At 44.9% G+C, this 17,538-nt stretch overlaps 5 protein-coding genes across 5 annotated transcripts; 3 read left to right on the top strand and 2 right to left on the bottom strand.

Annotated features, from left to right (window-relative positions):
- Nucleotides 1-2,716: 2,716 nt before the first annotated feature.
- Nucleotides 2,717-6,916, bottom strand: MDS3 (Mds3p). The gene has a single exon (XM_020214465.1). It carries the CDS (start codon nt 6,740-6,742, stop codon nt 2,978-2,980), a length of 3,765 nt encoding a protein of 1,254 aa, XP_020071616.1. The 5' UTR covers nt 6,743-6,916; the 3' UTR covers nt 2,717-2,977.
- A 793-nt stretch (nt 6,917-7,709) lies between these two features.
- CYBJADRAFT_166383 (uncharacterized protein) lies at nt 7,710-8,168 on the top strand (the record flags this gene model as incomplete). The annotated part of the gene is made up of 1 exon (XM_020214464.1): nt 7,710-8,168. A coding segment is annotated over one exon (174 nt), but the record flags the coding sequence as incomplete, so codon positions are not given.
- Nucleotides 8,169-9,293: 1,125 nt separating this feature from the next.
- CYBJADRAFT_166382 (uncharacterized protein) lies at nt 9,294-13,148 on the bottom strand (the record flags this gene model as incomplete). The annotated part of the gene is made up of 2 exons (XM_020214463.1): nt 9,579-13,148; nt 9,294-9,515 (listed from the first exon to the last, which is right to left on the bottom strand). The coding sequence occupies exons 1-2, from the start codon at nt 13,008-13,010 to the stop codon at nt 9,294-9,296; spliced, it is 3,654 nt and encodes a 1,217-aa protein (XP_020071614.1). The 5' UTR covers nt 13,011-13,148.
- Nucleotides 13,149-13,654: 506 nt separating this feature from the next.
- On the top strand, nt 13,655-15,910 carry CYBJADRAFT_193408 (Creatinase/aminopeptidase; the record flags this gene model as incomplete). Its single annotated transcript, XM_020217479.1, has 2 exons — nt 13,655-13,673; nt 13,728-15,910. 2 exons carry the CDS (start codon nt 13,655-13,657, stop codon nt 15,851-15,853), a joined length of 2,145 nt encoding a protein of 714 aa, XP_020071613.1. The 3' UTR covers nt 15,854-15,910.
- A 1,073-nt stretch (nt 15,911-16,983) lies between these two features.
- Nucleotides 16,984-17,334, top strand: CYBJADRAFT_118289 (iron-sulfur cluster assembly accessory protein; the record flags this gene model as incomplete). The annotated part of the gene is made up of 1 exon (XM_020212256.2): nt 16,984-17,334. A coding segment is annotated over one exon (351 nt), but the record flags the coding sequence as incomplete, so codon positions are not given.
- Between the last annotated feature and the right edge of the window lie 204 nt (nt 17,335-17,538).

Below are 17,538 nucleotides of genomic sequence, written 5' to 3'. Positions count from 1 at the left end.
CTCTCCGTAGTTGCACAACGCCAATGGCTTGATCGATTCTACAGAACAGCGGTCGAGACTTGAATTATTCGGGAAGGAGGGTGATGCAAATTGGAAAGGGAGACTGGTCCAGGGGACCCAAAGGACAAAGTCTGGTACTGGCGTGGACAAGTTTACAGCAGGCACACTTCGTCTATTGGCATATGAAAACGTTCTGAGCCACCAAAACTTTTCTCTCCAACGCTTCCTGCCCGCTGAGCATTCGCTCGCAGGAAAACACTCAGATCTGAGCGTCAGTATGCCTACTTTGCTGCTAATGTAGTCAAATTGAACGCATACTGATGCAATACACCCGCATTAAAGCGCGCAAAGAGGCAGTGAACCTACTCCCGGAAGCATAACACCTCTCTAAGGTTCTGTAATGGGGAATTTTCGCGGGAAGAAGTTACAAAAAAGAAACGGGAGGTGCATAAGCGCCTAAAAAGGTTTCTAAATTCTCTGCTTTCCCACTGGAGCAATTTTGCTCTCTCACAAGGTCAAAGGAGAACTGCCTTTAAGCATGGGCAATAACTCCATCGTTCAACGTGTAGTCCTTGTACAAGTGAATTGGATCCAAGATTGCGGCGTACGATTTCAAATATCTCCGTAAAGTTCGTCGTGGTTGTTATAGTTTTTTCTTACTTTTCGCTTACACAACTTCGAATGAATTACGGGTGGGCCAGCCGTATAAAAAACGTTACAGCGTGGCATGTACTTGCTGTCTGTCCGTGTGTGGGTGTGCTTTTAACTTTTCATTTCTGGCCCGAAACCAAGGAGGCGAGAGAAATTGAACAAAAATCCAGGACGTTATCTCGAGCCCACGCAAGCCGAACCTGATTCACTTTGTTTATACCTTTCCATACAAATAATATTCGAGCCAAATAACACAACTCCATGTCAGATACTATGTATGACCCCTATCAAAAGCTTGTGGTATACATATGTGATATAACTTGTCTCACATACCGGCTTCTATTACAGTTCAAACTCTAAATTCTAGTGTACGTGCATAGAAGTGGGACATTTCATACAGAGGGAGTGAAACCCTATGAAGGGTCCTTTCGGTTCGCTGTGTGAGTTTCTTGCTCTTTCGTCGAGCACATTGTAACTCAGCAACTGTGAGGATGTTGTTACTTATCACCTGAATCCACGTCATCAGTATGAGACGTTTCTTGGGCTACCCAGGGCTTTTATTGTGTCCGTAGATCCAGTCTCGATTTTTGAGTTCCAAACCAGTCCAGCGCTTTAACTGTCCCTCCCCCTAAGCTCACATAGGCTCTCCCGCGTACAATTCATGTTTTGCACTTTGGAGTTCGTTTTGGTCGCCAAAGGTAAACAACAAACGCAAGTTACTGTGCGATAATATGGAGACACGTTCTATGAATCACACTTGCACTGGCTCAGCAGGACGTAACATCTGCCATCCATACAGAACAATCTTGAGTACGCTATGGTGGTGCTCATGCCATACACTGACCGCTGCCTCGCAGGAGATGGTTGGTTGCTTTTAGACGTTGGCTGCAAAGGCGGTTAAGCCTTTCGAAATGCTCTAGCATGTGTCTCATTGTGCCGACAGAGTTCAAAAAAGTCCAAACCAATGCAATCATAATCCTTGAACTGATGTCCTCACTCCTTGAGATCATCTGGCACACATATCGCATTCAAGGTAGCGAGATCCAGCACTATCCTCCACCAGCCTGTTGAGTTACCAAACAGTGTAACTATGTGGTCAATTGGGTTTTAGCTCCTGGAGTGATGGAAAAAAAAAGAAACAAAATATTTGATCTCGGTAGTCCTGCAGTACCTTCCAAGCAGATGAGTATCTTAGAAGGTTTAAACCTTCTTCCATGCCGGCGGAGTCGTCCGTAGAACAGAACGTTGTGGATATTATCGTGGCAGACAATCCATGTTACTATACTTTAGCATGTAATTGTACTGGGCCCACTTGTTCAGTTGACAAACTCTGGTGGAGAAATCGGAATGTATGACATTCCACAAAAATTTTAAGCACTGCATGGATCGAATTGATAAACTCCCTCAACTCCCGAGCATGATCAAAACAACGCCGGGTAAAGTTGAGGTTCCGCCATGGAAAGCAACGTAAGGTAACTTGGGTTCAACTAACACTTGCCCGCCCACGCATGGGAGCTGTAAACGTTGCACAAGCTCAAAACTCTGTTATTTTTCTTTTTATACACGCGCATATCAGTCTGTAGATTGCTTGAACTTTGATCCCCTTTCAACTCATTAGCCATGCACATCACCGATGTTTTGGGGTTTTTCCGTAGCGTGGCCACCTCTTTCCGCGGCGGAGATTGCTCTCTCTGGTAACGGGCTCTCCTACGTACTGCATTTTCCCTGCCTCAGTCCGTCGGCCATATGTATTGTGTACATAAGTAAATCATACAGGCAAATCCCAAACTTTCAGGGTACTATATCACTCATCAACACTTGTCAACAAGCATCATACTGAGAAGAATAGACTGAAAGATTTGGTCTGTTTTGGTCTCTGTTGGTTTCTGTTGGTTTCTGTTGTTCAAAGCTGGATGATGTGTCTTGGAACTAAGACAGGCTGAGCTGGGGTTTTATGAAACCCGAGACAATCCATGTCAGTCCCTAGTTCGCATAAGGAGACAGATTATGACAGCAGAAGTACTACAAATATAGAGTTGACAACGAAAAAAACAACACTATGTTGGGGAAAGCAGTGTTCGCATTCCTTGATCGTGACTAGGGAAATCTCTTCAGATGTGTCCTTTGTTATCTTGTTTTTCTGGTTTGAACTTTGTTTTTGGGGTCTTTTGACATCCGCCTTTTGTGAGATTCTCGTAGTCCTGGTTAACAGTTTTAGTTCAATGTTTACCATTTCGATTCTCGCTAGATGTACACAGTAAGTGTCTCAAAGATATACCGTCTGCTTGAATATACATGCTGTGTATATATACTTTTAGATAATAAATCACGCTCTGCGCATGAAACCCAAAAATTTCTTCTTGTCCCTGCTCGTAGAACTTCCAGGAGCTCTTCTATCATCAGTACCGGCTGTTGATGGTTTCCGTCCAGCAGTTGAGCTTAAAGATACAAGCGAGCCTATCCTTGGAAGTTTGGAACGAAGTGTTCTTCTGGATATGATAGACTCGGTATCAAATGCAGAGGAAGCTGCAGTTGCAGTAGTGCCGGCAGTTGCCGTTGTCTCAATGGACTCACCTCTTCTCATAGTAGCTGATTGTAACTCATGATCTATATCAACAGATGTAGACTCTTCTGACTTCACTGATTTCACTGATCGAGGTTTCAGTCCTTCATTTTCAATATTGGCAGGTGTCAATGTCATGTCACGCTCCAAATCGCTCGCTAACAGCCTATTACCAAATTCCTCAAGTTCCTTTAAGCATTCGACTTTCTTCTGCTCAAGAGCTTTGGACATGTCCAGTGCATTTGAACAGCGTAACAACATTTTCATATCACATGCAAGCGCAGCTGTTTCATATATTATTTTCATTAGAGAATCATCTGGTGGCGGTGAATCTGGTGCTGCAATCTTCTCCCATGTAGCCAAATGTTCCTCATCTTCTTCTTCTTCATCATCTTCTTCTTGGTTGTTCTTGTCATTGGTTTTGTCTGTGGAAGATTTCTTTTTCACTGTAACATTGCTCACTAGACCAAGTCCAACACCTAAATCATCGGAATCAGATGTTGTTTTGTTATCGGTATCGTTAGGTGACGAGCTTGATTCTTTCACTTTCTGCTTTTCCATTGAAAATTCACCTTCTGGTACTGTTAAAACAATCTTACTGTTCTGAGTCACATCTGCATTGTCTTTTGGTGATAAAGAATCATCGTCAATGACACTTGATACTGTTTTTGATAATGGATCAATACTGTCCTCAACCTCAACCTTCTTTAATGATGATCGAGACATAGAATCTGTACGAAACTTGATTGGGGATCTGTTGACACTCACGTGCTCCACTACACTGTTCTGATCATCACTCTCTTCAGTATCATAATCCATGTGTCTTATTTCCCTTGACAAGCTTGATTTACCAAGACGGGTACGACGAGCAGATAAACGTCTTGGTGATGCGTCACAGCTGCTTCTGGGGGATGACGGTGTGCTGGTTATAGTGCTGGCTTTCCGCAGTAACTCCAAATTGAAATACCCATCGTCTACGGTGGCAAGGTATCCTTCAATTTGGTCAAAACTGGACTTAATATGAGCATGAGTGGTGCAAAACGTGTTGATTAAGTCATCATTGTTATGACAAACTTCATGGAGCTTCTTTTTAAAATCGTTAATCATGTCAACATATGCTTGCATCAAAGCGCTCTCTTTCTTCGAAATAACTGTGTAAATCACCTCTGAAATCAAATCGTAGAGCAATGGGAGCTCATAGAATTTCGCAATCAGTAACATATCTGTTGTAGTGGGTGTTAAAAGCCACTTATCACCCAATTGTCCGGTAAACAGAAACTCTGTGAGGGCTCTCACTGTTACTGTATGGAAAGGAAGATAAAGAGCTCTTGGAATCAATAGAGGCTCTAAAAACCCTTTCAAAGTATCATCACTGAGTAGTTCGGACCCGGTGTTTGAAAAGGTTTCATCATCGATGTTCGGAACACTTGAAGATCTCGAGGTTGCGCGTCTTTTTAACAGTGAAACCGGTGTTTTCAGCTCTTTGGGTCTCACAGCAGACGTGTTTGTACCTCCTGATGCTAAGGAAGCACCACTTATAGATCCTCTCATTGGATCGCGAAGATAGTCCCTCGAATTCATTTGCTTCATGGGTACTCTCATGTCAAGCGGCGGCACCGGTTCTGTAGGTTCAGGCTGGACGGGTGGAATATTCTCAAAATTGACCGAGTCTGGAATTTCAGATGTGGATGTAGACAGGATAGATTCTGCTCCTATTGAAACCACGCTTTGTTTTCTCGATTGTGTATCACCAGAAGTTGAAAGAGGTGTTAGTGGAGTAGGAGGTGTCTTTTCTTGGAAGGGAAGGCGAAACTGTGGTGAATCAGCCCTATCCCGAGTATACGACGCTTTGTTAAGCATAAGAACAGATCTCTTATTGGATCCTGACATGACTGAGGTGGTGTCATCTTCCTCATCTGTAGGCTCTTTGCCATTTTCCAAAGTTTGTACAGCCCTCGAGTAAGCTTTTGCAAGTAACATATCAAAGCAGCGGCCCCATCTCTTTCTTAACAATACGAGAGGAACATTAACCCTATCTCCATCTGCCGTTACAAGTTCGAAATCCGTTAGAGAAGATCCAAATCTCTCGAAAGCGCTTCTCCCAAGGGTCACAGCATACGTCGGGAATACAGACCCCATGGTCCTAATCTTAGATGTTGGTGCAATATATTTCGAGTAAGCCTCAAACGTTTTGCTCTTCTTCAGATTGCCAAAATTTGGGGTGGGTTGTTCTTTTCCTTCATTGTCTGCCACCCCACAGAATGAATTTATCATCGGTTGATTCACCAGCACCATTGTGTCGAATTTCTGAATGGTGTATCCCTCTGACGAGTCTTTTGGGCGGGTCGCTGATCCAAGAATTAACACTTTGTGATGGGAATGCCATGAGAATGATCTCCAAAGGTACATGTTTGTTCTTCTCTTGTTGTTATCAACGTTCAAACGACACCATTTATGAGATGGTCTATTGAATGAAAACACTTCAAATTCCTGTGTAGCTGAATTCGTACCTGAAACTATAATGTTTGATCCAAAGACATCTCCTGTTGGGCGACACAGGCCACGGGGCACAACACTCTTATTGCTGTGGAAAGATTGTGATAAGGGTAGTCTCATACCAGAAGCGTTAGGTGATATTGGCAATGACACTATTGGATTTTTGCCATGTTCGATCACAGATATATCTTGTGACAGGACGAAAAACTCATCTTTCAAGCCTTCTCCGGTTTCTTTTGAAGAGCCTGAAATGACAAAACTATTGTCTTTGGACATCTTTAGTTTTGCCCTTTGCGTCCCCGCGGATACATGGGGATCGACCGATGATCCAACACTGTCATTTCTTGTCTTTAATTCGTTCAAGCTTAGTTGCATCTCTGTGTTGTTAACGTACTGTTTGGATTCCAAATCAAATATGGATATGTGCATCAGTTCTTGGTTCAGTTCGCCTCTTCCTCCAATGATTGCGATTGCAGGGTGTTGCTTGTGATCCGCTGGTGATTTATAACTCACTGCAAGAATACTATGATCGAATCGGCTAACAATGCCAGAGTGCAAGCCATCGTCGAGGCAAACCCAGGCACCAGTGTCTATAGTAAGCTCCCAGAGGTCATTCGTGGGGACAAGTTTGTCTGCGTTATGGCTATCAAGGCACAGCCCGCCAAAGAGGAAGATGGAGTCTCCTGTAAAGGTCAGCGAGTGAAACAGACGGGGACAAGGCTTCACCGTGTTGTCTCGAAGGAGAAACCTGTGCCAGCTTCTCGTGATGATGTTCAGGTAAAAGATCTCGTTTGACAGAAAGTCGCTCCACGGTGTGTCTCCACAGCGTTCCCTCAGCGCCTGCTCCACCGTCTCTATCGACACCTTCGGTAGCGCCAGCTCCATAGCCAGCCCGCCGTGTATAACAACCGCTGAATAAGTGTAGGTCAGCGCTGCGCCAACCCTGGCGCTGAGATTAAGACGAGGATCAGGGCTCTCGTCAGGGAGCGAAAGCGAGTACACTTTGCTCTCAGATGGAAGCAATGGCGCCATATCGATGTGTGTGTGTGTGTGTGTTCCTTCTGGCTCGTTGATTATGATTGTTTACCCTTGTTTCTGGCGATTTTGTATCCTCTTGCTCAACTCCTTTGTTGTCTATGTGGGTGTGTTTTTTTTGGTTTTTGTGTATTGGGATATGTCAATTCCTTCTAAACAAATGTTTGTCCGTTGCCTGTTGGTGTATGAGAGTTTGTCTTAACCTCGAAATGGGACAAACCGAACAAGACGAACGAAAAAAAATCCGCCCAACGTCAGCACTGGTGCATGAAAGTGCGGGCCCATAACTTCTGAGCAAAGTTAAACACAAAGAGGTTTTGGCGGGCTGGGAAGGCGGACACGTCGGAATTTCTATGGGACGGGGAAGGAGAGAGCATTCCCGAAGGAGTTACGCTTGGTTGAGTTGAGAGGAACAGCAGGGAAGAACAGCAGAGAGAAACAGCGGACATGAACAGCGGAGGAGGACTACTGTGTTGAGGTGTCTTATTTTGTTGCGCGTTTGTCCGTTTTGATGGTGTACAATTTTTGTAGACTTTACACTACGTGATGGTCCCCCATGCCACCATCGAGGCCACCATCCAGGCCGCCATGGCTGAGTGTGGTGGAATTTTCCAGTAGGGCATTCACTGTAGGCTCTAACCCGGTATTCAAAGAGTACCTCGTTCAGTGGCTGTGGCCGTATGTTTTGTTCTGCTAGCCCTTCTAGAACGCCGCTATTCGCCTGAAACTTTTAAGAGTACATTTTGTATCAGTTTTATCGTGCCGGACTCCGGCGCGTATTAAACTCGCATGTACTACAAACCACAACCAATCAATAAGCGGGAAATTTCGAGGAATTCGTCGTGAATATCGCCATCTGAAGGTCACTGCAATATATAGCACACTGCCCTGATTTCGATCGAATGAATCATGTGTCGGCTGGCATTAACTCCAGTGTCGAATATAATAACTCTTTGAGGTGGTGATCCATATGCCCTTTCCTGCCGAGAGCTACGCATTTGGATACGCATTGGGATATGCACTTTGCATGCTAGACCTGTAGCTGTGACACAGTGGCACTGGCAAGTTGTTGAGCTTGTGCGTTATATTATAATGGAAAGTATCGGAAAGAATTCTGTCGGTTTTTAAGGAAAAGCTTATACTTTCCATACAATTGAAACCGATTGCTTCGAATCAGAGAAATATGGGGTCTATCGATAATCTTAAAGCCCGGAACCAGACCTCCATGCTCTACGAAACAACGCACAAAGGAGGGTACACCAGAACACCAGGAGAATGCACTTGTCAGGGTATTAACAAAGTCGAGCCAAGATACCTCTAGCATGGCTATCTGGACCGATCATTGTGGTTGTAGGGGTTGGTTTCATCAACGTTTGCTGTGCAGCGTGTGCTATGTCTACTATTCAAACAAAAGGGAGCTGGAAAAGGAAAAAGATATTCCCAGTTATAGTTCATTTGAGGTGTGTAGAGTTGTATCTCAGATAACAGGTTGCGCTATGTTAGGAAATATCTTCCCTTTGTTAAGTCGTAGCTCGACTGATTGAACATGATGGATGTTATATCATGCGCATCTCGGCACAGTCTTAAAAACAGCTGCAAAATCAAAATGATGCTTGGAGCACGCTGATGAGCCCCAAGTTTGTACGGATTGAGTTATAGAGGGTCTCCAGAAACTTCAACATAGAGACTGTTTCAGGAACCAAAAGCCTCTAAACGAAACCTCCATTGTTGGCTTGCATACAGTTTAGCCTGAAATTAAACCGTTTCAAAAAGATTTGATGCCTTATAGCCTGCGAATCACAAAGGAAATGAAAGGACTAAGGAGATGATAACACAACTTGCAGCTTGGTGACTGGATATATTGTTCATGTCCAAATTCAGAATTCTCTACATGACAACTTGGCTTTTGTTCGCTTTTTGGAAAATATTAAATATTCTTCTTAGTTCGACTCCGATGATTATTTGAGTATATATTAGTTCAAGATCTAACTCTTAAATTAAAAAAATATTAGTGCAAACTTTTGGTATTTATCACTAAATTTCAATGAGTATGATCATTCCTGTCTCACAAGTATACATAAATATGATATTTAAACAAATGAATAATGATCTAAACCAGAATACTTAACAACATGGAATAGTTGATCTTAACACCTGGACATTAAGAGTTTGCGCCACATTACACCTGGACACCACACTGCTCCAAATAAACCAACAAGACTGTTTCATAGATTACAGTTGGTACACTTTCTTCAATCAGGGCCACGAAGGGTAGTTGGAAATGACAGTCACGGTAGTTCGATCCCGGTAAAACCATGGTTGACACCAATATGCCCTGTTTTTTTCTCCCATAAAATATATTTGACGTCGAACGTGTAGCATGCCTTTCAACACCTATATATATAACACCGTGGACAAGATATTCATAGAGACGTGGTTATCGTTGACGACAAACGCCATCTTTATATCTCTACTCCATTATGCAATTAATGTTACATAAATGTACAAGTGAAACGAATAATATAAAACTGTTACTCTTTCTAAAATTCTAAAATCCAAATGGATTATCAGCCGAAGCTTTACTGAGATCAGCCTTTTTAAAACCATCATTTGATGGTGTATTACCAAACCCATAACCAGTAGGCTGCGCTTCCAGTGGCTGTTGCTGAGAATAACCTCCGAATGTTGCTTGTGGCATCTGTTGTTGAGGTTGCTGATTAAACAGAGCTGGGGCTTGACCAAATGAAGTTTGAGGTTGACCAAATGGTTGCTGACTAAACTGTTGTTGACCGAATGACTGTTGTTGTTGTTGTGGTTGTTGACCAAACTGTTGCTGACCAAACTGTTGCTGGCCAAACTGTTGCTGGCCAAATGACTGTTGCTGCTGTTGTGGTTGTTGACCAAATGGTGTTGAGATAGATGCATTCTGGAAAGATGTTGTTAAGTTATTCATCTGTTGACCATATATAGGTCCATTTGTGTTGAAAGTTGGCGGAGATGATAAGCTGTAACCAGTTGGGTTAGGACCGAATGGCAATTGCTGCTGCTGTTGTTGGAAACCCGTGTTTTGTACACCAAATGAGGTAGTTGGAGGTTGGTTCATCTGCTGTACACCCAAAGCTGGCTGAGTAACACCAGTCATCTGAGCCCCAAATGAGGTTTGCGGTAATCCACCAGTCATTTGAGCACCGAATGAGGTTTGCGGTAATCCACCAGTCATCTGAGCCCCAAATGAGGTTTGTGGTAATCCACCAGTCATTTGAGCACCGAATGAGGTTTGTGGTAATCCACCAGTCATCTGAGCCCCGAATGATGTCTGTGGTAAACCACCAGTAACCTGTGTACCGAATGATGTCTGAGGTAAACCAGTTGGTTGTCCAAACGATGTCTGAGGCAAGCCACCAGTTCTTTGCAATGGAAGCAAACCACCAGTGAGAGCAGGATTAATTCCACCTGTTCTTTGCAATGGTACCAAGCCACCAGTTAGAGCAGGATTCATTCCTCCAGTCTTCTGTAATGGGATCAGACCACCAGTTTTTTGCAATGGCACCAGACCACCAGTTAAGGCAGGGGCCAAACCACCAGTCTTTTGTAATGGCATAATTGTTGGCTGCAACCCAATGATACCAGTCTGCTGAATTGGGAGATAGACAATACCACCAGTCGTTAAAGGTAGAATGTTTCCACCACCAGTCTTGAAAGGATCCAATAGAGCACCTGTGGCCTGTGCAGCTAAGCCTGTTGGTTGAGAAGCAATGGTGCCTGTCTTTACTGGTTCAATTGGTTTAGCAGGCGTAGCAGGCGTAGGAGCAAATGATTTTGCAGAAGAGGCCGTTTTTGTTGGTTCTAGTGGTTTCAAATTGACCAAGTCTTGCATAGAGCCAGTAAACTGTGCTTGTATAGGAGCAGTGGAAGCCTCAGCCTTCACAGCAGGTTTAACAGTCCAGGCATCATCATCAGTAGGTTGTGGTTGTGCAGCTGTTTTCGTTGGCGATGGAAGAGAACCAGCTACTTGATTAGCAGAATCAGGACGGTTAACTTTCAAAGCACCTGTAGAGTCAGTAAAGAGACCACCGTTCGATGTAGACGAAGCACCTGCGACATCCGCCTTCTGTTGACGATCAAACTTCTGGTCAATGTACTTGGTGACCCTGATTATATCACCTTCACGTAAGCCCAATGTTCTCAACACTGATGCATCGATAGATTCGAGAATGCTTGGGTCAATCTGTTCATTCGAAAAGTTGTTGCTATATCTTTGACACTGGTTGACATCAACACCAGCTTCCAAGAAGAATTCAAACCAGTCATATTCTTCTTTCTTAGAGCCAGAAACAGCTCTTGAAGATGGTCTGTCCCTCGACGTTGATCTGTCCCTTGAAGTTGATCTACTGTAGTCATTTTCTTTGGAAGCCATATCAGCAAGTTTTCTCTTAGCATCAGCCAGCTCATGGCGCAAACGATCTCTTTCTTCCTTGTCCATTTCACGTTCTCTTCTCTCCAGTTCACGTTCTTTTCTATCACGTTCACGTTCAAGTTTCTCACGCTCAGAAACCCTCTCCATTCTCTCACGCTCATACCGAATACGATCACGTTCCTGCTCATCACGCTCCTTTCTCTTGCGTTCACGCTCCTTTCTAGCTCTTCTTTCACGATCGCTTTCACCAGTGTCCTTCGAGGATCCACGCTTGGCTTTGTAAGACTCTAATGACATTCCTGTAACTCTTTCAACAAACTCCAAGTCTGCAAGTGAAAGCTTTCCTGCATCAACTGCAATCTTCACTCCATTTGTCTTGTGCAGGTGGATTTTACCTTCAACGACACCGAGGAACTCGGCATCCACTCTAAAAGTACCCGAGCGATCCTCCCAAGTTCTGACACGAGAACTCTTCGGTAAGGACAACTTTGATCTCTCCTCTTCTTCCGGCTTGGCCTTCTTCAAGTTATCCTTCGATTTGGATCTTGACAGTTTGAACTTACTGGCCAAGGAGCTCTTTGGTTTCTCTTCAGCCACGGGCTCGACAAACTGTGCAGGAACAACACCCGCCTTTCCAGTGACGGTGTTTTGCACCAGCCACCAATCCTTAGACTTTGTGCTGTTTATAATGGTGACAGAATCACCTTCACGAACACTCAACTCATCAGCACCTTCTGCTTCAAAGTTGTAAAGGATTTTACCGCTTCTCTTCTTCGAGCCTTTCGACGATGAAGCATCCTTGATCTCTTTCAACCCCTTTTGGGAAACCGAACCTTTCAAATCACCCAGCACTGACAGTATCTGGGCTGCAACCTCATTAGTACCGGCGTGGATCTCCAGCGAGTAGAGAGGGTCCTTGAACTCGAGAAAGACGTGCTTTTTCTCAGAACTGAAAGAAAGGAGGTCCTGTGCTCTCCATTGCTGTGGGGATCCTCCGTTGACAGAGTCTGGCGAGAAGTAGATGTTACCATTACCAATTGCAAGCATGGCCTTCTTCTTCTTTCTACCGTCAACCTCACTGACCGCCCACGTGTACAAGTCACCGACATCATCGTTGAAGCGCTGTGATGACGAGGAGCCGTCCTGCGTGGTTGGCCTTGATGGCTTTGGCGGCGGCGCCTCTTCTTCTGAGGAGTAACGACGAGAGCCTTGATCAACGGACTGAGGTCTTGGCTTAGAAGGCAACGCAGGAGGAGTCTCCTCCTCTTCCTCCTCGTGGTCGTCGTATCCCTGCTGTGTATTATCAGAGCTCGTTGGTCTGTCGTATCTTTGCGGAGGCGGTTGCAAGACCGGTTCTGGCGCAGCCTTTGCCGGCGTGGACGCAACCGTTGGATGCGATGGTGGTGGTGGAAAGGACTCAAGTGGCTGCGATTGAGCCACTGGGGCGGCAGTGGCACCAGCAGAGGCACCAGGTCTCATCTCGATGTAGTTTGCCGGGACAAAACCGTACTCTTGCGACTTCGATACCAGGATCCAATCCGGGTCCTTATCGTCGTACACTTGGAACTGGTCGTTCTCCTTGAATGAAAGCTCCTCATCTGTCTGTCTATCATAGTCATACAGTGCACGAGCAGTGCCAATGGCATCGGCAGGAGCGATATAATTGGAGGGAACCAACCCAACAGGCTCCTCGGCGTCAGCACCCACAACTCTTTTCTTCACAGTCCACCAATCGTCAACCTCCGACTTCTCCAGCAGGTACAGGAGGTCGTTCTCGTCAATCGCCAGCTCCTGGTCGTTCTGAGGCACGTACGCATACGTCGCCTTGTAGATACCCAGAAATGACATGGTCCAATGCTACAGAGATCAAATGGCAATTGGAGATCTTTGGTGGAAAAGGCAGAGTATCAAGCAAACAGAAAAACACCCCCCCCCGTTTTTGTCCAAATTTTATGTATAGGAGTGCTTTCGCTAGCGGGTGGGCCCTACGGGCCAAAACGAGGAAAAAGACAACACACAGAGGCAGAGGGAGCGGAATCTGCGAGGAGCAGGCACAAAAGTCGATTTTCTTGCGCGCTGAAACGGCGTTGGTTGTGTTTTCCGGTGTAGTTTTCCGGTGTAGTTTTCCGGTGTGTTTTCCGGTGTGTTTTCTGGTGTAGTTTCCGCACGGGGCACACACCCGCACACCCAGACACACCAGCCGGAGTGTCCCAAACGGGAACAAATTCGTTGCAGACGACGCCTACGCCTTTTCGTGTGCTGCCCATGAAATAGGGGAAAAGCCAACGGGGAGCAGGCAAAGTGTCAGCGCATGACAGTAGCGCACGGGAAGGGAGAGTGGGCTGGTACAAAACGAGCGGTTGTCTCTTCAGGGAAAGGCAATTTTTACACGGAGGAGGAAAATTTAATACCCAGCGCTACGACAACAACCCGATATAAACGGCAAAATAAAGGGCGCTTGGTATAGCAGTTGAATGATCAGAACCTTCACCATGTCCAACCAAGTTGCTAGTAAGCCTTCGATGTTCTCTCTTGCGTCTGGCCGTGCTGGGACAAGCGCGCCAGTGGCGAGTGCTAGCGCCGGCCACGGTAGCGGTGGCGCCCATAGCATCAACAGGAGCTCAAGACCGTGCTCGAACTGTACGTGTTCTCCAGGGTTGTTGTCCAGACAGAACAGAAGAAAGTCGTTGTTCATGCACCAGCTGTCGAGAAGAAAGAGTTCTACTCCCGGGTCTCCAAGAAGATCCATGTCCGCGGAGAGCATTTACTCTTCAGATACGCTGTGCACCACGAAGAACGTGAACACCACCAAGAGATTGGAAAAGTTGAGGTTCAAGATGAAGGAGAACGACCTGGCGGTTTACATTGTTCCTAGCGAGGATGAGCATAGCTCCGAATACGTCTCGTCCGCTGACCAGAGAAGAAGCTTTATCTCTGGGTTCACTGGTTCCGCCGGGATTGCCATCATCACCAGGGATTTGTTGAATTTCAACGACATTCCAGAGGGTAAGTCTGCGTTGAGTACTGATGGAAGATACTTCAACCAGGCTGGCCAAGAGCTGGATTTCAACTGGGTTTTGCTCAAGCAAGGTGCAAAGGGCGAACCAACATGGCAAGAGTGGGCAGTCCAAGAGGCGATCGAACAGTCCCTTGGACTGGGAAAGAAACTTGTCAAGATTGGTATTGATCCGAAAGTTATCAGCTACAAGGATGTTGTCAGTTTCCAGAACACAATCAAGACTAAAGTGGATGAAAACGGAGAAGGATCTAAAGTGGAACTCGTTGCCATTAAAAACAACTTGGTTGATGCTATCTGGGGCGAGTTTGAAGAAGTTCCAAAGAGGCCTTCAAACAAGTTGATCCATTTGACAAAGGAATACACCGGTGAAGAATTCAAGAGCAAACACCAACGACTGATCACGGAACTGAACAAGCACAACTCCAATTCCATCTTATTGTCCGCTTTGGATGAGGTTGCATGGCTCCTTAACTTGAGAGGTTCTGATATCGAGTATAACCCTGTCTTCTTCTCTTATGTGATTGTTGACGGTGAGACCACCAAGTTATTCACCGATAACCCATACTCCGATGATGTTAAGACATTCTTTGCTGAAAATAACATTACCGTGCTTCCATATAATTCCATTTGGACTGAACTATCTTCGGTAACCACTGCGTTGAAGCAGAAGTCTGCATCCATATCCATTCCAGAAACTGCGTCTTGGGAAATCGTGCGTAATTTGAACAACTGTAAATACAGACAGATAGTTTCACCAGTTATTCTGTTCAAGTCTGTGAAGAATAAGACCGAGATTGAGAATTTCTCCAAGGCACAGTTGAAGGATGCCGTTGCAATAGTGAGGTTTTTCGCATGGCTTGAAGACAAACTGGTTCGTGGCGAAGGGTTGATTGATGAGTATGCCGCTGGTGAAAAGCTCATTGAATTTAGACAAGAACAAGAGCATTACATGGGCAACTCATTCGAAACCATCTCCGCAACGGGTGCAAATGCTGCGGTGATCCATTATGCTCCACCAAGTGAGAACTCTGCGATGATTGACCCTTCAAAGATTTATCTTTGTGACACTGGATCCCAGTTCATGGAAGGTACCACTGATATTACAAGAACTTTACATTTTGGTGAACCAACTCAGGAGGAGATTGATAACTACACGTTGGTGTTGAAGGGTAACTTGGCCATCGAGCAGTTGGTATTCCCAGAAGGTACAAACGGTTATTACATCGACATTCTTGCCAGACAGTTCTTATGGGCCAAGGGGTTAGACTATAGACATGGTACTGGTCACGGTGTTGGTTCTTATCTCAACGTACATGAGGGACCTATCGGCATTGGATTGAGAAATGGGTTGATCTCATACCCATTGGAGAAGGGAAACATCGTCACCAACGAGCCTGGATTCTACGAGGATGGCAAATACGGTATCCGTATTGAAAACGATATGCTCGTTGAGAGCACAGACTTGAAGTTTGGTGAGAAGTCATTCCTCAAGTTTAGAAACTTGACATTGGTTCCATACTGCAGAAAGCTAACAAACGTCTCGCTCTTGACCCACGAAGAGAGAAAACTAATCAACAATCACCATAAAACCGTTTGTCAAATGCTTTCTCCTTTATTGAAGGATGACCAAAGAGCCTTCTACTGGTTGAAGAAGGAGACAACGCCTGTTTAACCCACAAATTTACTACATCTCTTTGTTAATGTGTCTATTAATGCTTGTCTTTTTTTTACTTGTGTGTGTACGGATGTATGTGTACGGATGTATGGGTACGGATGTAGGTGTACGGATGTAGGTGTATGGATGGCCATGCTGGTGAGTAGTAGTTAGGCAAGTTAGGACCGGCTTTCCCTTAGTCACGGACCTAGCAGTTTAGACGAGGAGTCACAGCTTTTGCGAAAATCGGGATTTGCCAAAGAAAGGACACCTTTGGAAAAATTCGCGAACATTGTGGTAATTGGCGTGAAATTCAAAATGCTTACACTTTCCCCTTCTCTCATTGGCTGCTTTTGAGTCACACTGATGACATAATCACGCCCCCATTTTATATTTTGTGTTTGGAACGTTTGGCGGTGCCACGCCCGGAGGAGGGTTTTTTTTTGTTTTTCTCCCTTTCCTGGCCCTTTCTTTGCGCTCAAAAGCCAAGGACAATAACTGTAAAAAAAAAGGGAGGGTCATTGATTTTCTTTTCCTCTTCTTTCAACTTGGTGAATATATTCTCCCTATATCTTTCATAGTTATCTACAAGAATCTCCATTATTCTTATAGACATTGACGTTTGACCACGATCCCCAATTCATTTGCATTATTATATCCAATTTCAAGTTGTTCTCTAGGCCATATACAGCAGAACGTTCAATAGAAGAATACACCCGTGGCAGCGCCTTTACACACACAGATCATATACAAAGCAGATGTTGAGAACAGTACCACAGATTTCAGATATGTCACTACTACTACGCAGAAACTTCTCTTCTACGATGGCAAACTCTACTAAGAGATTTTTGCAAACCACACCAATGCCCGTCCAAGGTGTGAGCTACGTGCCGTACAAGATGTCCACACAGAGTTCGGAAGGGACTAGTGACCGCAGCACAACGAAGAGTTTGGGATCGACCGGATGGGCCAAGCACAGTCTACCTTCTAGAAGCTTTGGAGATGTTTTGAAGAGAAACAAGACCGCTGAGGCACCAACCGAGGCAAGCAAGGCGGCTTCCACCATTACCAGTACCACTACTACAACACAGACCATACCCCAAGAGGCAACCACTGTTGATGCCAGCACCACAACTACACCAAAGAAGAGAAGAAGAAGAACATTGAAGCCACGCAAGGCACTTATTACGCTATCCCCGAATGCTCTTGCCCACCTCAAAGGTCTCCTGAACCAGCCGACTCCTCAGATGATTCGTATTGGAGTGAAGAACAGGGGCTGTTCTGGCTTGACATATAACCTTGAATATATCGAACAGCCACAGAAGTTTGACGAGGTTGTCGAACAAGACGGGGTTAAAGTTGTCATTGATTCAAAGGCCCTCTTCTCGATCGTTGGTTCCGAGATGGATTGGATCGATGACAAGTTGAGTTCAAGATTTGTCTTCAAGAATCCAAACTCTAAGGGAACATGTGGTTGTGGTGAATCCTTCATGGTATAAGCTTTTCAACACAGATTGCATAAGCGTACCGCTTCTTGAAACTAGTACGCATTTCATAAACATACAAGGGGTGTGAGTGGGTCTTTTCTGTCTTTTGTTTTCATGGGTTTTTGTTGTTGTTGTTGTTCAATTTTATATTTATTCTTGGAGAGTGTTCCTAGGCCAGGCTGGATTATACTCATATTTTTACGCAAACTGACTTAT

Source organism: Cyberlindnera jadinii (genome assembly GCF_001661405.1).
Source record: "Cyberlindnera jadinii NRRL Y-1542 unplaced genomic scaffold CYBJAscaffold_3, whole genome shotgun sequence".
In the NCBI taxonomy this organism is placed as follows: Eukaryota; Fungi; Ascomycota; class Saccharomycetes; order Phaffomycetales; family Wickerhamomycetaceae; genus Williopsis; species Williopsis jadinii.
The sequence above is the reverse complement of the archived record's forward strand: the minus strand, read 5'-3'. Positions and strand labels throughout refer to the sequence as shown.

Excerpts from the sequence above, each read along its gene's own strand:
- MDS3 (XM_020214465.1), bottom strand. The coding sequence starts at position 6,742 with ATGGCGCCATTGCTTCCATCTGAGAGCAAAGTGTACTCGCTTTCGCTC.